The 22,891-nt window shown below is 45.6% G+C and overlaps 1 protein-coding gene across 2 annotated transcripts in view; it reads left to right on the forward strand.

Moving 5' to 3' along the window:
- The first annotated feature begins 5,595 nt into the window (after window positions 1-5,595).
- The window catches only part of RBCK1 (RANBP2-type and C3HC4-type zinc finger containing 1), a 34,266-nt gene continuing 16,970 nt past the window's right edge, over window positions 5,596-22,891 (forward strand). Inside the window, exons 1-5 of one of the 2 annotated variants that reach the window (XM_081011303.1) lie at window positions 5,596-5,676; window positions 14,441-14,516; window positions 16,526-16,670; window positions 17,800-17,893; window positions 20,627-20,825. In XM_081011303.1, the coding sequence (XP_080867429.1) occupies window positions 14,495-14,516; window positions 16,526-16,670; window positions 17,800-17,893; window positions 20,627-20,825 (460 nt within the window). In that variant the 5' untranslated portion in view covers window positions 5,596-5,676; window positions 14,441-14,494. Of the gene's footprint in view, window positions 5,677-6,821; window positions 6,913-14,440; window positions 14,517-16,525; window positions 16,671-17,799; window positions 17,894-20,626; window positions 20,826-22,891 lie in introns of those variants that run through there. The other variant, XM_081011304.1, reaches the window with a different exon arrangement.

Consider the following 22,891-nt stretch of genomic DNA (forward strand, 5'->3'; position numbering starts at 1 on the left):
ATCTACCAGGCTTGTAATTCTGTCAAAAAACGAGATCAGGTTAGTCTGACATGACTTATTTTTCAGAAATCCATGCTGACTATTGGTGATCACAGCATTCCTTTCTAGGTGCTCACAGACTGTTTGCTTAATGATCTGCTCCAGAATCTTCCCTGGTATTGATGTCAGACTGACTGGGCGGTAATTATTTGGGTCCTCTCTTTTCCCCTTTTTGAAAATAGGGACAACATTTGCCCTCCTCCAGTCTGCCGGGAATTCGCCTGTTCTCCAGGAATTCTCAAAGATGACTGCCAGTGGTTCTGAGATCACATCTGCCAGTTCTTTTAATACTCTTGGATGCAGTTCATCTGGCCCTGGAGACTTGAATACATCTAAACTAGCCAAGTATTCTTGTACTATCTCCTTAGTTACTCTGGGCTGTGTTTCCTTTGCTGAATCATTTGCTCCAAATTCTTCAGGTTGGGCATTGTTTTCTTTATTGGAGAAGACTGAGGCAAAGAAGGCATTGAGGAGTTCAGCCCTTTCTGTGTCCCGTTTGCATTTCACCATCTTCTCCTCTGAGTGACCCCACTGTTTCTTTGTTCTTCCTTAAGTCCAGTCACAGTTGACTGTGGGGTTGCGGCGCTCATCTCGCTTTCAGGCCGAGGGAGCCGGCGTTTGTCCGCAGACAGTTTTTCCAGGTTATGTGGCTAGCATGACTAAGCCGCTTCTGGCGCAATGGAAGACCGAAACCAGAGCAGTGCACAGAAATGCCGTTTACCTTTCCGCCAGAGCAGTACCTATTTATCTACTTGCACTGGCATGCTTTCGAACTGCTAGGTTGTCAGGAGCTGGAACCGAGCAATGGGAGCTCACCCCGTTGCAGGGATTCGAACCGCCAACCTTCTGACCTGGGCGTACGCAGTTCTAAATTCGGTAGGGGGGAAAGCAGGATTCTGCAAACCATTCACCAATGCACATTTGTACAGTTCCTGCTTTCCTGGAAGAACTACAGGAGCAAATGACAGAATGCTAGCAAGCAAACTGCGGAGTTTGGGATCTTGAAAGCTGCCCTTGCAGAAGTGCTGTTCTAGATCTGAGGGCTCCCTTGGACAAAAAACAAGGACACCAGCCAGGAATACCAGAGCAAAACAGCAGTCAGTAGGCTTGGTCTTTATTGAAGACTGTCACGACAGGACTCCCACCTGCCACAAGGTGGAACAAGATGGAAGCCCCCAACAAAAGAGCCCCCAAACTTTTATTAGCTGCTAATCCCCATGTTACACCCCCCAAACTACATCACTCATACATCGTGGTTACATCATGAAAGGGGAGGTCTGGTGGCAGTAATCTGAGCATCCTGGACCCTGCCCCCTGGTTCCCCTTGCCCTCCACCAAACACCCATCAAGTGTAACAAAAGAGATTTTTACATTTCTAGAGAGGTCCTTTTGGAGCAAAGCCACAACAACAACAACCGAGATCTACGGCAGCATATGTGAAGCTTTCGTGAGCTCGCGTCTCCTTTACCAGAGGCGTAAATAAAATGTGAGCCAAGGTTGGCAGGTGCAGACATGTAAGCAGTGAGGTCGGAGGGAAATGAAATACAGAAAGGAAAAGGGTGGGGACAATTGAATTAAAGCTTCAGTGCATGTGAAATAATCTCAGTGGCCACGTATCGCCAAGCAGGTTTGATAAGAACAGAAATTGTTTTGCAGTACTTTGGAAGGAACCCCCTTCCTTGGAGCTTTTTAAGCAGAGGTTGGATGGGCATCTGCCAGGGGTTATTTAGCTGTGATTTCTGCATGGCAGGGGGTTGGACTGGATGACCCTCGGGGTCCCTTCGAACTCTATGATTCTATGAAATGTTAACCTAATGAGCATTTAATTATTTCTTTCTTATCTTGGAGGCAGTTGGAGGATGGATGTAAGGTAACAGATTGAGGTTGAATCCTGACAAGACAGAAGTACTGTTTTGGGGGAACAGGCGGTGGGCAGGTGTGGAGGACTCCCTAGTCCTGAATGGGGTAACTGTGCCCCTGAAGGAGCAGGTGCGCAGCCTGGGAGTCATTTTGGACTCACAGCTGTCCATGGAGGCGCAGGTCAGTTCTGTGTCCAGGGCGGCTGTTTACCAGCTCCATTTGGTACACAGGATGAGATCCTACCTGCCCGCAGACTGTCTCGCTAGAGTGGTGCATGGTCTGGTTATCTCCCGCTTGGACTACTGCAATGCGCTCTACGTGGGGCTGCCTTTGAAGGTGACCTGGAAACTGCAATTAATCCAGAATGCGGCAGCTAGACTGGTGACTGGGAGTGGCCGCCGAGACCACATAACACCGGTCTTGAAAGACCTACACTGGCTCCCAGTACGTTTCTGAGCACAATTCAAAGTGTTGGTGCTGACCTTTAAAGCCCTAAACAGCTTCGGTCCAGTATACCTGAAGGAGCGTCTCCACCCCCACCGTTCTGCCCAGACACTGAGGTCCAGTGCTGAGGGCCTTCTGGTGGTTCCCTCGCTGCGAGAAGCCAAGTTACAGGGAACCAGGCAGAGGGCTTCTCAGTAGTTGCACCCGCCCTGTGGAACGCCCTCCCACCAGATGTCAAAGAGAAAAACAACTATCTGACATTTAGAAGACATCTGAAGGCAGCCCTGTTCAGGGAAGTTTTTAATGTGTGACATTTTAATGTATATTTCATCTTTGTTGGAAGCCACCCAGAGTGGCTGGGGAAACCCAGCCAGGTGGGCTGGGTACAAATAAATTATTATTATTATTATTATTATTATTATTATTATTATCCTTGTTTCTATAAGCATTTTTGGCCTTCTGTCGGCTCTTGAAGACACAGCTGTTTAGGCATACATTCCCCACCCGCTCCCTCCTGTGGCAGCGAGTTCCACAGTTTAACCACTGCCCGGCTCGAAGAAGCGGCGCTTCCTTTTTACCAGCCCCAAATATTCCAACATTCAGCCGCACTGAATTCTAGTGCTATGACAAAGGGAGAGAAATGTTATCCATTTTCTCCATGTGGCATATAATTTGATATCATGTCACCTCTTAGCTTTTCTCCAAACGAAAAAGTCCTTTCTTTTTTTAAAAAAATAATATTTATTAGAGTTTCAAAGAAGTTACAAAAAAGAGAAAAGAGAAAGGAAAAAGAGAAAAAAAAGAAAAAAAAAGAGAGCAGAAAATACAAAATACAAGAAAGTATAAACAATTAAAAACATTTCCATCTTTCCTTTACTTGTTTCCCTGACCTCCTCACACCTCCCTTTTTTGTATTCTAGTTCAATTAAGTATTTCAGCAAATCCTTTCCGCTTGGTTTTTATCCTAATAATTTATCTTAGTGTACTATAATTTTACATTCTCATTTCACCACTTAAAAAATCAATTTTTACCTAATCTTTTATATCATTTCTGCTAAAACCACATTGCTTCATTCCAACATCCTTCTAGCATTCCTGGATCTTGCAATGTTTCTGTAAATAAATTTTAATTTTTTTCCAATCTTCTTCCACCAACTCTTCACCTTGGTCTCGGATTCTGCCAGTCATCTCCGCCAGTTCCATATAGTCCATTACTTTCATCTGCCATTCTTCCCGAGTGGGTAAATCTTGTGTCTTCCAGTATTTTGCGATGAGTATTCTTGCTGCTGTTGTTGCATACATAAAGAAAGTTCTATCCTTCTTTGGCACCAATTGGCCGACCATGCCCAGGAGAAAAGCCTCTGGTTTCTTCAGAAAGGTATATTTAAATACCTTTTTCATTTCATTATAGATCATCTCCCAGAAAGCCTTAATCCTTGGGCACGTCCACCAAAGGTGAAAGAATGTACCTTCAGTCTCTTTACATTTCCAACATTTATTATCGGGCAAATGATAGATTTTTGCAAGCTTGACTGGTGTTATGTACCACCTGTATATCATTTTCATTATATTCTCTCTTAAGGCATTACATGCCGTAAACTTAATACCTGTGGTCCATAACTGTTCCCAGTCAACCATCATAATGTTATGTCCAACATCTTGAGCCCATTTAATCATAACTGATTTCACCGTTTCATCCTGAGTATTCCATTTCAACAGCAAGTTATACATTCTCGACAAATTCTTAGTTTTTGGATCTAACAATTCTGTTTCCAATTTTAATTTCTCCACCTGGAACCCAATTTTCTTATCCAAATTATAAACCTAAAAAAGTCCTTCCTTTGCAGGGGAGTCGCTCCAGCCCCTCCATCATTTTGGCGACCCATTTCCAACTCCAGAATACAGTGGTGCCTTGGTTCTCAAGCTTAATCCGTCCCGGAAGTCTGTTCCAAAACCAAAGCGTTCCAAAACCAAGGCGCGCTTTCCCATAGAAAGTCATGCTAAGCGGATCAATCCGTTCCAGACTTTTAAAAATGACCCCTAAAACAGCAATTTAACATGAATTATACTATCTAATGACCTTGTCTATCTTCTCTTTTGAGATCCTTCCAATTTCTCCCATTGTTTTGGATATATTGTAATACTGTAATACTCAATAATTTGGCAAGCCACTCTGTTTTTGTTGGTATCAGTGGCGTAGCGTGGGCGGTGCAGGGGGTGCTTGCTGCACCGGGCGCAACATCTGGGGGTTAGGGGGCGCATATGCACGGGTTAGGGGGCGCAAATTACTTGCCTTGCCCCGGGTGCTGACAACCCACGCTACGCCACTGGTTGGTATAATATCACTTTTCCAATAGACAAGGACTGGAAGGTTTTTAAAGGATACTTGCAAAATTATATTGATAAATCAGAACTCCTATTAGAATAAACAAGTTCTGTTATAAATACTGAAATACTAAATAAGATGATTAACAATGTGTAACAGAAAAAGAAGCAGAAAATTGGTTTAAAAGTATGTGAAAGAAAGTAATAGAAGTGGAAAGAAATTGCAGTTGAGTAGATTGGAAGTTTATCACAAGGGTGGGGTGAGGGGTGAGGTGGTGGGAAAATGAAGTATTTGTGGGATTGAGTGTGGGTATGTATGAATATTTTTAAGGATTGTATGAAATGTATGTTTGTATATTCGTAACATGTATGCATTAATGTTGAATTACTTTAATAATAAAAATTTAATATTAAAAAAAGAATTATACTATCTAATGAAACCACTGATCCATAAAATGAAAGCAATAATCAATATACTGTACTGTAAAATAAATAAGACAGTATTGTAGATGCTGAAAATTAAAATTATTTTTTTCTTACTTGCTCTGATGATAGTCATTGTTCGGAGGGGGGACTTTTACCCATTTCCGCAGTCACACAATCAATCAATCAATCAATCAATCAGCTGAACTGGGTTCCACACAGTCACAAGAACAAATGAACCGAAAAAGCCTCAAAAACAAAAACGCAAAATCAATAGCAAAACCAAAAGCTCCAAATACAGTATGATTTCCGAGGGATCCATGCCGTGGAATTTCCAGATCCTTTCTTCCCTGGGGATCCCCGGCGTGGCATTGGCCTGGGCCAGTGACGTCACGGGGGTTCCCTCGGTCCGCGCGCGGGGGCGCCCCTGGGCGGAGGGGGCGTGGGAGTAAGAGGCGGAGGAAAGAGGGGGCGGGGCCGCGTGTCCCCTCGCTCCGCCTCCCCCGCGCCCGCCTTCGCTTTCGCTTTGCCGCCGGCGGCTCCCGCGGATCCGCCCGCAGCAGCGGCTGCCGCCTCGCCGGGGAGGTCAGTGTCGCGCGCGGCCGGGGCGCGCACCCAGATCCCCTTCCAGGGGGCACAGAGGGGGGTTCCTTTACCCCCTAGGGGGGCGAGGAGGGAGGGGAGAGGGGTCCGCAGCAGGGGGTGGGGGAGGGAAGCTTCGAGGGTGCTCTTTCTGTCAATCACGGGGCGCGTTGGGGTGCGGTTGCGCGCGATCCGCCCGGACGGGATGCGCATTTTGCGCGCGCGCGCAAGGAAGGAAGGAGCCGCGTGCGTGCTGCTCCTTCGGGCCGGGAAGCTGCGCTTCTCCCGGGATCTCTGCGGCGGGTCTTACTTCCGTGCAAAGTTGCCTTTTCAGCTCCCATTAAAATCCCATTAAAAGGGTCTTCACTTTAGCTGGATCTTTCTGTTATTATTTTTAAGCTCCCCTTTCCAAAGTTTTTCGCCTCCTTCCACGCTCCCCCTGAAGCTTCTCCTTTCGGGGCAGGTCTTCTCGGCCCCGATCCCCGTCGCGGACCCGCCTTTGCACCTGGTTCCTTACTTTCCACCAAGTAGCCAACACCCCTGGCCTACCTTACAGGGCGGTTGTGAGCAAACCCACCGCCAAAGCCCCGGGGTGCCCCTTTCGGCGAGGTTTGCAACGCGGAACGCGCTTACCCGGGAGCAAAAGCCTCGTTGAGCACAACGGGACTTACTTCCGAGTAAACTGCTTAAGAGTAGGACTGCGCTGCAGTCTGTTCTTTTGGAGCGCCTGGGGGTTTGAGAGACCATAATTTTGGGGGGTGTCTGAATTTCAGATTTGCGGGTACCCTTTGCCCAGGGGTCCTCTGCAAGAGTGGGGGGCAGAGAGGCTGCCAGGCTGCGTCTCAGGCAAGGGCTTGCTTATTTCTGTCCTTCACTTTGTCCATGCTCAGAGGCTATTTGGAGAGGAAATCGCCTGGCGAGGAATGGGGCCATGCAGGAGTCAAGGTCATAGTTTGGGGCTGCCTTGGACTCTCACCCTTGGCCCTCAGCCAGCCAGTTTACCAAACATGCCATTCTACCTCCGGAAATAATATTTGTCACTTAAAAAGACCCACTTAAAAAACCCGAGGCTTTGATGAAATGGCATCAGCCTAGCGGAGCAGAATTTCTGTTTTTATTTCCTGTTTTTCACCCCTTTTGTGGTGCAGTTAAGAAATTTGAGACTCTGGTTAGAATCGGGCCCTATATTGGCCACTGACTTCAAGATGTGCTAAAACCGCTCCCCTGTTCTAGTTACAGGTAGGTAGCCGTGTTGGTCTGCTGTAGTCGAAACAAAATAAAATAAAAAATAAAAAAATTCCTTCCATTAGCACCTTAGAGACCAACTAAGTTGCTTATTGGTATGAGCTTTCGTGTGCATCCACACTTCTGCAGATACACTGACACAGAAGTCAGCAGACCCTTATATATAGTGAGAGGGTGGGGACGGGTATTACTCAGAAGGGGGGTGGGAATGGATGATTGGCTGATAGGTGTGGTAAACCTGTTGATGACTGTTAACAACTGCAATTGGTCTTACAGGAAAAAGCAAGGGGTGAGATGGCTAAAAATAGCTATATCATGTATAATAAGATATGAATCCAATGTCTCTATTCAGACTAGGTCTCTCCATGGTTTTAATTTTGGTAGGTAAAGGTAAAGGGACCCCTGACCATTAGGTCCAGTCGTGACTGACTCTGGGGTTGCGGCACTCATCTTGCTTTATTGGTCGAGGGAGCCGGCGTACAGCTTCCGGGTCATGTGGCCAGCAGGACTAAGCCGCTTCTGGCAAACCAGAGCAGCGCACAGAAACGCCGTTTACCTTCCTGCTGGAGCGGTACCTATTTATCTACTTGCACTTTGAGATGCTTTCGAACTGCTAGGTTAGCAGGAGCAGGGACCGAGCAACGGGAGATCACCTCGTCACGGGGATTCGAACCGCCGACCTTCTGATTGGCAAGTCCTAGGCTCTGTGGTTTAACCCACAGCGCCACCTGCGCCCATTAAGTTTGGTAATAAGTTGCAATTCAGCAACTTCTCTTTCCAGTCTATTTCTGAAATTCTTTTGTAATATGACAGCTACTTTGAGACCTTGTCTAGAATGTCCTGGGAGATTGAAGTGTTCTCCTACTGGTTTATCTTGTGATTCCTGATATCAGATTTATGTCCATTTATCCTTTGGCGTAGGGTTTGGCCTGTTTGTCCAATATAGAGAGCTGAAGGGCACTGATGCCATACACAATGTTAGAAGATGAGCAATTAAATAGTCCTGAGATGGTATTTTTGATGTTGTTTGGGCCAGTAATGGTGTTTTCTGGGTATATGTGGCAGCAAAGTTGGCATCTGGGTTTATTGCAGGCTCGGATACCAGTGTCCTTGTTAAGCCTGGTTGTTGTATTATTGTGGGTGAGGAGTTGTTTAAGACTGGGTCTGTAGGCGATGAAAGGTCTTTCTCCCAGAGCTTGAGAAAGAGAACTGTCCTTGTCTAGGAGAGGCTGTAGATCTCTGATGATGCGTTGAACTGTTTTAACTTGGGAGCTGTATGTGATTACTAGTGCTGTTCTGTTATTTTCTTTTTTGGGTCTCTCTTGCAGCAAGTTCTCTCTGGGTATCAGTCTGGCTCTGTTGTTTAACTTAACCAGGCGGATATTTTAGTTCTAGAAAGGTTTGCTGTAGATCTCTTAGGTGAGAGTCTCTGTCTGTAGAGTTGGAACAGATGTGGCTGTAACGTAGGGCCTGGCTATATACAATGGATTGTTTTGTATGTTTGGAATGGTAGCTAGAAGCATGTAGATACTTTTGTCGGTCAGTTGGTTTACGGTATAAGGTGGTGTCTATATGCCCATCCTGTATTTTTATAGTAAAGGTAAAGGGATCCCTGACCATTAGGTCCAGTCGCAGACGACTCTGGGGTTGCGGCGCTTATCTTGCTTTATTGGCCAAGGGAGCCGGCGTACAGCTTCCGGGTCATGTGGCCAGCTGGACTAAGCCGCTTCTGGCGAACCAGAGCAGCGCACGGAAACGCCGTTTCCCTTCCCGCTGGAGCGGTACCTATTTATCTACTTGCACTTTGACGTGCTTTTGAACTGCTAGGTGGGCAGGAGCAGGGACCGAGCAACGGGAGCTCACCCTGTCGTAGGGATTCGAACCGCCGATGTTCTGATCGGCAAGTCCTAGGCTCTGTGGTTTAACCCACAGCTCCACCCACGTCCTGCATATTTTTATAATAGTGTCCAAAAAATGTATTTCTTGCATAGATTGGTTCATTGTTAGGTTGATGGTGGGTGAAAGTCATTGAATGTCTGGTGGAAGGTGTCCAGGGTCTGTTGACCATGTGTCCAGATAATAAAAATATTGTCAATGTATCGCAGGTGTTTGCCTGCCTCCCCCCCCACCCCACCCCACTACTCCTTCTCCTGAAGGGGGTCCCTGGACTTGTGCCCTGGAGTCCTGCTCCAATGGGACCAGCACCCAATCCTTTCATTTTAAACAAAAAGCTGTACTCAAGGTGCACCTTGCAGAAAGTGTCTCTCTGACCCCCCCCCCCGAGACACACACACACACACACACACACACACACACACACCATGAAGCAAAAGCCAGCTTCTTATGTGTGGCACTGCAAAGGGGGTTATTGGAAAAGGATCTGAAAGTAAAAGTTACAATATCTGTGCCCTATGTTATGCAAATCAATGGTGCGACCGCATTTGGAATCCTATGAATGGTTCTGGTCACCTCGACTCAAAAAGGATATTGTAGAGTTGGAAAAGCTTCAGACCCAGGCAACGAAGGTGATGGAGCGACCATGAAGCAGCGTTTATAACTGGAGTTGTACGCTGCTTGGATATATTTTCCCCTGAGCAAGAGGCATGCACCTTTCCCAAGCAATAAGTAAGTGATTGCATGTGTGAGAGCAGTCAAACTTCAGAGTGCCTCTTATTGCTCAATCAATAAATACCAGGAACTTCATGGTGTATATTTCTTTCTGCCAAAGTTTAAAGTTTATAAAAGCTTCTGGGTTGGCTGGCGAAGGGTGTTAGGTAATTTGGGTGTGTGTATGTGAAGATAAACATTTGATTTCCCAAGCATATGTATATTAAAAAAACAAATCTACAAAAGAGCCCAAACAAGTAATTTAAGGCAAAGCAGAATGGGTGGCAGTGGGCTGTAAAACTGTCAGGTATACAAATTTTGGTAGAATCTGCTCGTGATTTTTTTATCTGTGAAAAGGAGCAAAACAGGAAGAGCGAAAGGGCTTCCTTTTTTTGAAGAAAGAAAGAAAGAAAAGAAAAGTGATACAAAACTTACCAAGTGACATTTTCTTGTATCTGTTTGGGTTCTCTTGGCCAAGGAGTGGTGTGTCAACATGAGGGTTACACAAAACTCTTCCCAGAGCAGTGGCGACCTGTGTAGCACTCAGGCTGCAGTTTGTCAGTAGATGTTCAGTGTGTCCTGTTACTTGGGGGAAATTTTGTGTGTGTGTGTATGTGTTGTTTTGGGACTCTTTCATAACCAAGGAATAGTTTCTGCAACTCTTTTTCTCCTCTGCTTCTTGAGGATTTGTGGATCATATGACTTATGGCTTGGAGTTGCCAAGGGACCAGGAAAAGAGCAGCTGGCATGTTCATCTGCTCTTATAACAGCAGCAGCAGCTTAATTGGAAAGATTAGCAGGCTAAGCTTCACCTGTTATGAACACAATCGCATTCACCTGCTGGTGGTTACATATCCAGTTGCTACTAAGAAAGCGCAGGAGCAGGGCCCAGTGAATAAGTCCCCCCCCAAGTTTAATAATAATAATAATAATAATAATAATAATTTTTATTTATACCCCGCCCTCCCCAGCCAAGGCCGGGCTCAGGACGGCTAACAAGCAATAATAAAAACAAGTTGAATGAATACAACTTAAAAACAAGATTAAAATACAACATTAAAATATTGAAACATTAAAATATTAAAATGCAGCCTCATCACAGGAGGAGAAAGGAAAAAGAAAAAAGAAAGAGGGGGAGGGAATCAAATTGGCTCCAAGCCAAAGGCCAGGCGGAACAACTCTGTCTTACAGGCCCTGCAGAAAGAAATCGGATCCCGCAGGGCCCTGGTCTCATGAGACAGAGCGTTCCACCAGGCCGGGGCCAGTGCTGAAAAGGCCCTGGCTCTGGTTGAGGCTAATCTGACTTCCTTAGGGCCCGGGACCACTAGGGTGTTGCTATTTATGGACCTTCAGGTCCTCCGTGGGGCATACCGGGAGAGGCGGTCCCATAAGTACGAGGGTCCTAGGCCGTGATTTTCACAAATTTATAAACAAACAAACATACATAGATACATAAATCATAATCTTATTAAAACTAATCTTATTAACATTGTTAAGTGACTTCCTCGTATCCTCCTAGTTGAATTTCAGTATATGTCATTTTAACGGTTTTCCAGATCCAAATTCTTATATAATTAACTTGATCGCTTAACCTATTTTTTTCATATTCATTCAGCATTAAACATATTAATTCACCATATTACACATTTAAATCCTAAGCCTATCTGGCAATTGCAAGCTTTTTCCAATTAATTTAACTTAACACATTTAACTAAATAGTCATTGAATTTCGTCCATTCTTCCTGATACTCCTCCTCCTTCTGGTCACGGACTCTTCCGGTCAGGTCGGCTAGCTCCAAGAAATCCATCATCTTCATCTGCCATTCTTCCACAGTTGGTACTTCTTGCAATTTCCACTTCCTAGCTAGTAAGATTCGCTCAGCGGTTGTGGCATACAAAAATAATTTAACATCTTTCTTGGGCAATTCCATACCTGTTATTCCAAGAAGAAAGGCCTCTGGTTTCTTTATAAATGTCTATTTCAACATTTTTTTTCAATACATTATAAATCTTTCCCCAGAAGTCTTTCACCTTGGGGCAGGTCCACCACATGTGATAAAAGGTACCTTCTTTTTCTTTACATTTCCAACATAGGTTATCACAGTTATGATAGATCTTTGCTAGTTTAACAGGAGTCAAGTATCATCTATACATCATTTTCATTATATTTTCCTTTAACATTGTACGTGCAGTAAACTTGACCCCTTTCTTCCACAATCTTTTCCAATCCTCAAACATTATGTCCTATATCTCTTGCCCAATCAGGGCCCAGTGAATAAGTTGGCAACCCACAGAGGGGTTTCCAAATGTCCAAGTCATCCACGAGTGTGCACTTCTGCGCACATAGAGAGGCTCATGGCAAAGGGCACAGCCTCAGGCATCTGTTCCTGAAGATCTAGGATGCTCCCTGGGAATGTAAAAAGGTGAAATGCTTCTGGGAGATGATATATAATGAGTTGAAAAAAATGTTGAAATATACATTTATAAAGAAACCAGAAGCATTTCTATTGGGCATTGTGGGGAGTGGTATAAATAGAAAGGAATGTAAGCTCTTTTTATAGACAATAACAGCAGCAAGAATATTATTGGCGCAAAAATGGAAGCAAGAAGAGTTACCGTCGATTGAAGAATGGAGGATGAAGTTAATGGACTATGCAGAATTAGATAAACTAACAGGAAGGATTCGAAACCGGCAAGACCAGAAATTCACGGAAGACTGGAGTAAATTTACGGACTATTTGAAAAGTAATTGTGAAGAACAGACGACGTTTGTAGGGTTGCAAGAAGTTTTATGAGGAGTATTTTTAGAAGTATTGTAAAAATGGATAAGGGGGAGGATGATTTGTTAAGAGATGTAAAGGCAATATAAAGTTAAGAAATGCATAAGAAGTGGTTAAAACGGTGGATCATCAGAGGTGCTGATGGAAGTCTAAAAAGATTGTATAAGTGATAAGTTTTGTGGTACATTTTATAATTTATATGTTAAAATTAATAAAAAATATTATTAAAAAAAGATCTAGGATGCTCCCAAGAAGTAAGGAAGCAGAGAGTCCCACAAGCTCCCAGTTTATTTACTGGGTTGAAATTGCACCCTTTTCTCCAAAGAGCTAAAGGTGGTGTTCAGGGTTCTCCCCGCCCCCACAACAACCCTGTGAGGTAGGTTAGGCTGAGAAGCTGTGACTGGCCCAAGGTCACCTGGTGAACTTCATGGCTGAGAGGGGATTCGAACCCAGTGCCTCCCAAGTCCTCGTCTGAGACACTACCACCACAGTGGTCCTCTGGTGTCTCTGCCTGAGTGGTCCTGTACATATATGCAGCCAGACATCATGCCCAAATCCTCAGCTGGATAGAGCGAGGTGCTTATAATGCCAAGGTTGCAGGTTCAATTCCCTTCTTGCATGGCAGCGGGTTGGACTAGATGACCCCAGGGTCCCCTCCAACTTTATGATTCTAGGTAATCCCTTCTTGTTGTGAACAAATGCGCAGGTTCTGTCTGGCAATACCGGCGAAGCCTCAAACGTTTCATTATTTCCTCTCTCTTTTTCAACAGCCTCTGAACTTTGTGGCTCTGTGTGTATAATTTTTATTAAGTTTTCTATTTTACGATTTAAAACGTTCATTCAACAACCTTAAAATATCAGTGACTTCCCTTCTTCTCTTTCCATGGTTCATTTTGTGTGGCATAAATGTGTGGAGGATTCCCTGGTCCTGAATGGGGTAACTGTGCCCCTGAAGGACCAGGTGTGCAGCCTGGGAGTCATTTTGGACTCACAGCTGTCCATGGAGGTGCAGGTCAATTCTGTGTCCAGGGCAGCTATTTACCAGCTCCACCTGGTACATAGGCTGAGACCCTACCTGCCCGCAGACTGTCTCGCCAGAGTGGTGCATGCTCTGGTTATCTCATGCTTGGACTACTGCAATGCGCTCTACCTGGGGCTACCTTTGAAGGTGACCCGGAAACTACAACTAATCCAGAATGTGGCAGCTAGACTGGGGACTGGGAGCGGCCACCGAGACCACATAACACCGGTCTTGAAAGACCTACACTGGCTCCCAGTACGTTTCTGAGCACAATTCAAAGTGTTGGTGCTGACCTTTAAAGCCCTAAACGGCCTCGGTCCAGTATACCTGAAGGAGCGTCTCCTCCCCCATCGTTCTACCTGGACACTGAGGTCCAGCGCTGAGGGCCTTCTGGTGGTTCCCTCACTGCAAGAAGCCAAGTTACAGGGAACCAGGCAGAGGGCCTTCTCGGTGGTGGTGCCCGCCCTGTGGAACACCCTCCCACTAGATGTCAAAGAGAACAACAGCTACCAGACTTTTAGCAGCCCTGTTTAGGGAAGCTTTTAATGTTTGATGTATTATAGTATTTTAATATTTTTTTGGAAGCCGCCCATAGTGGCTGGGTAAGCCCAGCCAGATGGGTGGGGTATAAATAATAAATTATTATTATTATTATTATAAATCCCTGCATATTTTACATAAACTAAACCATTCAGTATTCCATTAATACATCCATCAAATCTTGTTTACACTGTTGAATTTATCTTAATTCTGCCAGCGTTTTCAAGTGTACAGTTTCCCCCATACATTCAGCAAACATTTCCCAATCTTCTTTAAACGTATGTTCTTCTTGTTCTCTAATAGAATTAGATCCGCAAGCTGGGCATATTCCATCAGTTTAAGTTGCCATTCTTCTTTAGTTGGGACCTCTCTCATTTTCCATTTTGGGGCTAACAAAACACAGACCGGAATAGTGTCATACATAAATGGCCTTTTTTGACACCTGGGAATTTCCATCTGAATTATCCCCATCAAAAAGGACTTTGGCTTTTTTTTTTTTTTTAAAGTACTTTTAAATATATATTTTTTCAATTCATTATAAATTATTTCCCAATACTCTTTTACCCTTTTACAGGTCCACCACATATGATTTTTGTGGCTCTGGAGGCGATTGGTGAGAGCAGCCTTTATGGATGAGGCAACGAGAAAAGGTGGGATTGTGTGTGTGAGAGAGAGATGGCTGACTTTGGCGTGCAGCATGCATACTAAAGAACTGGAGATGTCTCTTTGGGGCTGCTTTCTCAAAGACCTTGTTGCTGTGGGAATGTTCAGGGTGGCAGGAGAGGATCTAGAACATCCTTCCTAACGTGCGCTAGCAAGTTTCTTTATGTAGCAGAGTTTACATTCCCCTTTTACATGCACAGCAGATAGCTGGTTGCAGGCTTGTGTAAGCCTCTCACTACATATTCCTGGTAAGTTCCTTTAATCCCTTTTAAAAGAATAAACACATGACAATCTTACTCAAAGTCAATAAAAGAAGTTTACTCACATCAGTTCACGGTTGGATCCCTGAAGGCAGACTTAGTTACAAATATCTGCACGTGGATCTACCCCAGCGGTTCTCAACCTGTGGGTCCCCAGATGTTGTTGGACTACAACTCCCATCATCCCTGAGCTCTGGCCTTGCTAGCTAGGGATGATGGGAGTTGTAGTCCAACAACATCTGGGGACCCACGTGTTGAGAACCGCTGATCTAACCCCATATGGGGGAATAATCCCAGTTCTTCTGCCAGCTGAGAAGCTAGCAGGACCATTCCTAGCTAAGAAGCTGGTCAAACGACGAAGGAAGTGAAAAAGAGAGAGTGTGCTGTGTGCCTTGTCCTTTTGTTATCTGGACAGGTAAGATCACGCCCACCTACTAGTCACATGCAAAAGGAAGGATGCTCCAGCCAGGAGGAAACAGGAAGTTTTCGACTGGCTTAACCAAACATTCCCCTGCATGTCCACTCTAGGAAAACAAGGAATGTTATACTTGACTGCTCCCAGTGGATTACATCCCACAGTTGCCTCCTTCTGCACCAGAATAAGAGGCACCCTCAGCCCTTTTTCCATGTTAGGGCACAGCCTGCAATCCTACTGCAATGAATGGGAACTGCAGCCCTGCCTGGCTTGACCCAACTAGGCTTAGAGTCATAGAATTGTAGAGCTGGAGGGGAACCCAAAGGTCATCTGGCTCAACCCCCTCGCAGGGCAAGAATCCCAAGCAAATCTTTGCAAATGCAGGGGCCCACCAGGAGACTAGGAAAGGGCAACCTCCAGCATCTCTAGTAAAGTTGCGAATGCGCTGCCTGAAACCCTGGAGAGCTGCTGCCAGCCAGTGTGAGATACATGGAAGTATTGCAGAACAACATGCAAAAGAGGAATGAAGTCCAGTTTACATCCACCGCTAACACACTGTTTTTGCAACAATTTGTTTGTTTCATAAAACTTACGTGCCGCTCGGTTGTAGAAAAACCCCTCCTCAAAGCAGCTGACAAAAAGATAAAATAATCAAGAAAAATTTATAGCAATAGGTTGTAAACAGGTTAAGTGACATATTGCAAAATATACGTGATATTATGATTATTTTATTATTATGCTGTGTATTCTGTTTTTATAACTATGCTGAATAAATTACAGTGGAACCTTGGTTCTCGAACGCTTTGGTACTTGAACATTTCGGCTCCCAAATGCCTTAAACCCAGAAGTAAGTGTTCCGGTTTCTGAATATTTTTCGGAAGCCAAATGTCCGATGCGACTGTCAGCTATCGTTTCCGCGGTGCCTGTGCCAATTGGAAGCCGCGCCTTGGTTTTCGAACGTTTCAGAAGTCGAACGGGCTCCTGGAACAGATTACGTTTGAGAACCAAGGTATCACTGTATGTTCTCTGTGTTGTACGCGGCCCTGAGATCTTTGGATAAAGGGCAGCATATAAATTGGATAAATCATTTTGTGCATGCGCGCGCATAAATGCGCACTAACCCCTGCCAAAGCAGCAGCTGCGCCCCATCTGGAGAGTCCCTTCCTGTCATTTTGCAAATTGTCCTTGACACCTGACTAGCGGAGAAGCCACGAACTCACCAATTCATTAAGTCTCCATTGCAATTTGCAACACCCCCTGGCTTCCGCGGGAGAGTTTGCCGCCACGACTTGAGCCTACCCAACCCGTTTCTCGTTCTCAGCGGAACAGCAGGCCCTGAAGCTGGCGGAGGCCATCAGCGGAGGGGACGAGGGGCCAGCCCAGGAGTGTGCCGCCTGGCTGGCCCAGCGCCGTGCCCCCGTCGTGGTGCAGTTACAGCAGGACGCCTACCCCACGCAAGACATCAGGTGACGGATTGCGCCACGGAAGGGCCGGCGAATAGCTGAGAGCAATCGTCAATGGGTAGAGAGGGCAGTTTCATAGAGCAGGGGCAGGGGAATGCTTTTTGGGGGCCGGATTCACTTTCGGGGGCCTGGTGGGACACACTGTCACAAGAGACTAGGGAATGATGCGGCGAGACTCCTTACAGGGATCACATTCATCCAGTGCTTTACCAACTTCACTGGCTCCCGGTGGAGTACAGGATCAGGTTTAAGGTGCTGGTTTTGACCTTTAAAGCCCTATGCGGCTTAGGACCCTCGTACCTACAGGACCGCCTCTCCTGGTCTGCCCCGTGGAGGACCTTAAGGTCTACAAATGACAACATTTTGGAGGTCCCAAGACGCAAGGTGGTTAGATTGGTCTCAACTAGGGCCAGGGCCTTTTCAGTACTGGCCCCGACTTGGTGGAACGCTCTGTCACAAGAGATCAGGGCCCTGCGGGACTTGACATCTTTCCGCAGGGCCTGCAAGACAGAGCTGTTCTGCCTGGCCTTTGGCCAAGGCACAGTCTGACCCCCTCCTTTGGCGATCCTCGTAAAATGGTTGCCATTTGATTTTGAATTGATTTTAGAATGCTGTTTTACTTTTATTGCTGTTAGCTGCTCTGAGCCCGGCTTCTGCTGGGGAGGGCGGGATATAAATAAAATTTGATTATTATTTATTTATTATTATTTCCAGGCCGCATGGTGGGCAGGGATGGCAGCGAAAGTGGGCAGAGCAACAGATGTAGATTTTGCACCTTTGTACCCTCCTCTAGTTTCTACACACCCTCGCAAACCCTTCATTCTCCTTTCATCTGGGAAGGGGGGGTGGCCTTGGAAAGGTATTGAGGGCCTGATAATGAGGGCTGGAGGGCCAGAGCTTCCACACACCTGCCATAGCAAAACGCAGCGTGACCATGAAAGGCCGAAGGTGGAGGTGGGTGAAGCCATCTTCAACCGGCTCATGTGGAGTTGGGTGGTTATCTCAGGACAACCCTAAGGTGACAGCCCTCAGACTCCTGGTTGTCTCTGGGGTATAAAGGTGTCTGCAAGGAGGGGTGGGCAGAAACAATTCAGTGACAGGGTCTAATGGATCGTTTCCTTTCTTCTCCCAGGCTGTGGGTGGGTGTGGAAGATGCCCAGATGAGCACCGTCCCGATTTACCTGAAAGTCCAGCCTTGCATGACGTTGGCATCCCTCAAAGACATGGTAATGGGCTGATAAGGCCAAGGCTGCAGGTTTGAATCCCGTATGGGACACCCTGCAATGTTTATGTGACGACTATGACACATACGACACATATGGGACGCGGGTGGCACTGTGGGTTAAACCACGGAGCCTAGGGCTTGCCAGACGGAAGGTCGGTGGTTCGAATCCCTGGGACGGGGTGAGCTCCCGTTGCTCGGTCCCTGCTCCTGCCAACCTAGCAGTTCGAAAGCACCTCAAAGTGCAAGTAGATAAATACTTCCAGCGGGAAGGTAAACGGCGTTTCCGTGCGCTGCTCTGGTTCTCCAGGAGCGGCTTAGTCATGCTGGCCACATGAACTGGAAGCTGTACGCCGGCTCCCTCGGCCAGTAAAGCGAGATGAGCGCCGCAACCCCAGAGTCATCCTCGACTGGACCTAATGGTCAGGGGTCCCTTTATTTATTTATTATTTATTTTTATTACAAACATTGGATATCACCTGTATAATAAAATATTGGCTAAACTGAAGGAGCTGCTTAAACTTTAGGACTAGTCAGAAGCATGCAAAACAACAGCACTGTTTTTGTTGAGCAACAAAGCGAGCTTTTTAAATTTATTTATAATTTTTATTAAATTTTGTTTTACAATTTAAAATACTCATTTAAACATCCTTACAATATCAATGTCTTCCCTTCTTCTCTTTCCGTGGTTCATTTTACATACCATAAATCCCTGCATATTTTACAGAAACTATCCCATTCAGTATTCCATTATTACATCCATCAAAACTTATTTACACTGTTGAGTTGATCTAATTGTTGCCAGCATTTTCAGCTATAGTTATTTCCCATATAGAGTGGAACCTCGGGTTACGTACCGTCCTCCTTATGCTTGCTTTGGGTTACGAGCTCAGCTAACCCAGAAGTAGATGCTCCATTAGATAAAGCGCACCTCATGTTAAGAACTGTTTCGGGTTACAAATGAACCTCCGGAACGAATTAAGTTCATAACCAGAGGTACCACTGTATTCAATAAACGTTTTCCAATCTATTCTGAACGTATGTTCTTCTTGTTCTCTTATTCTATATGTTAAGTCTGCAAGCTGCACATATTCCGTCAACTTAGAATCATAGAATCATAGAATCATAGAATCATAGAGCTGGAAGAGACCACAAGGGCCATCGAGTCCAACCCCCTGCCAAGCAGGAAACACCATCAAAACTTAAGTTGCCATTCTTCTTTGGATGGGACCTCACTTTTTCTCCATTTTGGGGCTAACAAAAAACGGGCCGCAGTAGTGGCATACGTAAATAACCTTTTTTGACACCTTGGAATTTCAGTCTGAATTATCCCCAACAGAAAGGACTTTTCTGTTTTTGGGGGAAAGTACTTTCGAACATTTTTTTCAATTCATTATGGATCATTTCCCAATACAGTGGTACCTCTGGTTGTGAATGGGATCCGTTCTGGAGCCCTGTTCGCAACATGAGCAGAACACAACCCGCGTCTGCGTGGGTTGCGATTCGCCGCTTCTGCGCATGCGCGTGATGTCATTTTTTAGCATCTGCGCATGCGTGAGCGGTGAAACCCGGAAGTAACCCTTTCCGGTACTTCTGGGTCGCCGTGGGACGCAACCTGAAAAGACGTAACCTGAACTGAACGTAACAAGAGGTATGCCTGTATTCTTTTACAAGTCCACCACCTATGAAAGAACGTTCCCTCTGCCTCTTTCCATCTCCAGCACTTATCTGATTCTGTCTTGTACATCTTAGCAAGCCTACTCGGAGTTAAATACCGTATTTTACGCTCCATAAAACACACTTTTTTCCTCTTAAAACCTAAGGGGAAATGTCTGTGCGTCTTATGGAGTGAATGTGTGGTCCCTGCGGCTGGGGGGCGGGAACCCGGGCTTCCCTTGCCAGCCCCACAAGCTCGGGGAGCAGCAGAAAGAGGGACAGGGACAGAGCGAGGCTCTCTCACTCCCCCACCTCCCGCAAAAGCCCGCAAAAGCCCCCAAGAGCTGCATATTTATTTATTTTTAATTCCCCCCCCCAAAAAAGTAGGTGCGCCTTATGGTCAGGTGCGCCTTATGGGGCGAAAAATATGGTACCATCTGTAAATCACTTTCAAGTAATTCAAAGCGAGCTTTTGAGTAGCACAGAAGTCCTCATCGGGTATACTTTTTTCCTTTTTTAAAAAAATAATTTTTTATTAGTTTTTCAACATATCATTTTCAACAGTAATTAAACATACTTTTACATCTTATACAGTATTTTTTTACTTCCATCGATCACATCTGAAAATTTTCCAATCTATCACTTAATATACATTTCTTACTTTCACTATTACATTTAAATCTCATAACTAATATCTCTCTTCTTTCTCTACTTTGCAATGTTTCATATATTTCTCCTTACAAAATGTCTTGTAGTCCTACTAGCGTAATTTGTTGATTACAGTTGCTCTTCAAATAGTTCGTATATTCTTCCAGTCTTCTGTGAATCTCTGGTCTCGCAGGTTTCGAATCCTTCCTGTCATTTTATCTAATTCTGCGTAGTCCATTAATTTCATCTGCCATTCATCTTTCGTCTGAATTTCTTCTTGCTTCCTTTTCTGGGCTAGCAATACTCTTGCTGGGTATACTTTTCCCATTTTGTTTAGCCCACCTAGCTGCTCCACATAAACCGTTTGTGACTTCCTTGATTTGCAAGGCTTTTGGGCTCTGAAGTTGTCTCTTCTCCTTCTCACCTGGCCCAGGTGTTCCTCCACTATGGCTTTCCCCCCAGCATCCAGAAGTGGGTGATGGGACAGAGGCTTCCGCGAGACCACGAGACTCTTCACTACCACGGCATCCAAAAGGACGGCGACGCAGTTTACCTGTACCTTCTCTCTGCCAGGGCAGCCAAGCTGAGCAAAGATGCCTTGCAGCGGGACCACGAGCGCAGGCAGCTGGAAGGTGAGTGATCAGTGCAGAGAGCATCACCCTCCTGCAAGCGTGACGGGCGATGCTGGGCTGCGGTTCCTGCTAGGAGGAGGTGGTACCCCAGAAGGTGCCAGATATGGCACAGGTTCACGTGGAAGATGGAGCCAGCTTGTTTTCTGCTCCTCCAGAGAGTATGACCCAAACCAGTGGAGTCAAATATCAAGAGAGTCTGTAGGAAGACTTTTCTGACAGCAAAGGGATCTGTGCCAGGACTTGGTCCTGCCAGCAGGGTGGCAAAGAGAATGCCATCATTGCCCTTCCCGTTCGGTATTTTGCAAAGCTTTGTATTGTGATGTTTTGAATTACAGTGGTAAGGTAAAGGTAAAGGGACCCCTGACCATTAGGTCCAGTCGTGGCTGACTCTGGGGTTGCGGCGCTCATCTCGCTTTACTGGCTGAGGGAGCCGGCATACAGCTTCCGGGTCATGTAGCCAGCATGACTAAGCCGCTTCTGGCGAACCAGAGCAGCACACGGAAACACTGTTTACCTTCCCACCGGAGCGGTACCTATTTATCTACTTGCACTTTGACGTGCTTTTGAACTGCTAGGTTGGCAGGAGCAGGGACCGAGCAATGGGAGCTCACCCTGTTGCAGGGGTTCGAACCGCCAACCATCTGATCGGCAAATCCTAGGCTCTGTGGTTTAACCCACAGCGCCACCCGTGTCCCTATTACAGTGGTACCTTGGGTTAAGTACTTAATTTGTTCCAGAGGTCCGTTCTTAACCTGAGACTGTTCTTAACCTGAAGCACCACTTTAGCTAATGGGGCCTCCTGCTGCCGCTGCGCCGCCGGAGCACGATTTCTGTTCTCATCCTGAAGCAAAGTTCTTAACCTGAGGTACTATTTCTGGGTTAGCAGAGTCTGTAACCTGAAGCGTATATAACCCGAGGTACCACTGTACAGTCATACTTCGGGTTACAGGCATATAAGTAAATCACTCAATCAGTCAAAGCTGATCCAGACTGGTTTTGGTCCAGATTTTCTGGCGACGTGCTGCTCCGCACAGCTGAGCAAGACCCATGCGCGACTTTCTTCTTTGCGTAGCTGACTTCCCAAGGGGAGGAATGCCTCTTCCAGGGCAAGAAGGCAGCTGCTTCTAGTTTCTTTCAGACCTGCCAACCTTGCCCCCTCCGAACTACCTGCCCTCAGCCCAGCCAGCTCACCTGCCAGGAAGGCAACCCCAAACATCCAAAGTGTGCTAGGCTGGTGAAGACCGTTCTGCTCCCAGACCCACCAGGAAGGATCTCCTTGAAAATCATTTTCTTTCCCCCCCCCTTTTTAAATTTTACTTAATTTTAATTAGCAAAGATCTATCATACGGGTGATAACTTATGTTGGAAGTGCAAAGAAAAGGAGGGTACCTTTTTCCATATGTGGTGGGCGTGTCCTAAGGTGAAAGACTTCTGGGGGGAAATTTAGAATGAGTTGAAAAAGATGTTGAAATATACTTTTATTAAAAAACCAGAAGCCTTTCTACTTGGAATAACAGGTTTGGAATTGCCCAAGAAAGATGTTAGACTGTTTTTGTACGCCACAAATGCAGCAAGAATCTTGTTAGCTAAATATTGGAAATTACAAGAAATACCAACAGCGGAGGAATGGCAAATGAAGATGATGGATTTTCTGGAGCTGGCTGACCGGACCGGTAAAATCCGCGAACAGAAGGAGGAGGAATACTAAGAAGAACGGAAGAAATTTAAGGATTATTTAGCAAAATATTATAAGATAACATAAGTATTATCATTTGTGAGTACCAAATTGGCTTAGGAGTTAAATGTTTCAAATTTAATAATACCATGGATACAAGTGAATAGGATAAGAAAGAAAGATGTTACAGTGGTGCCTCGCAAGACGAAATTAATTCGTTCCGCGAGTTTTGTCGTCTTGCGATTTTTTTCGTCTTGCGAAGCACGGTGTCGGGAAAGTTTTGGAAAAGCTTCAAAAATCACCAAAGTCTTTAAAAACCTCAAAAAAGGCTACCACACCGCGTTCTATGAGTTGCTCCTCGAAGTCAAGTCACAACTGTATTAACGGTGTT

The sequence above is a fragment of the Podarcis pityusensis genome (genome assembly GCF_964106645.2).
Source record: "Podarcis pityusensis genome assembly, chromosome: 6".
In the NCBI taxonomy this organism is placed as follows: Eukaryota; Metazoa; Chordata; class Lepidosauria; order Squamata; family Lacertidae; genus Podarcis; species Podarcis pityusensis.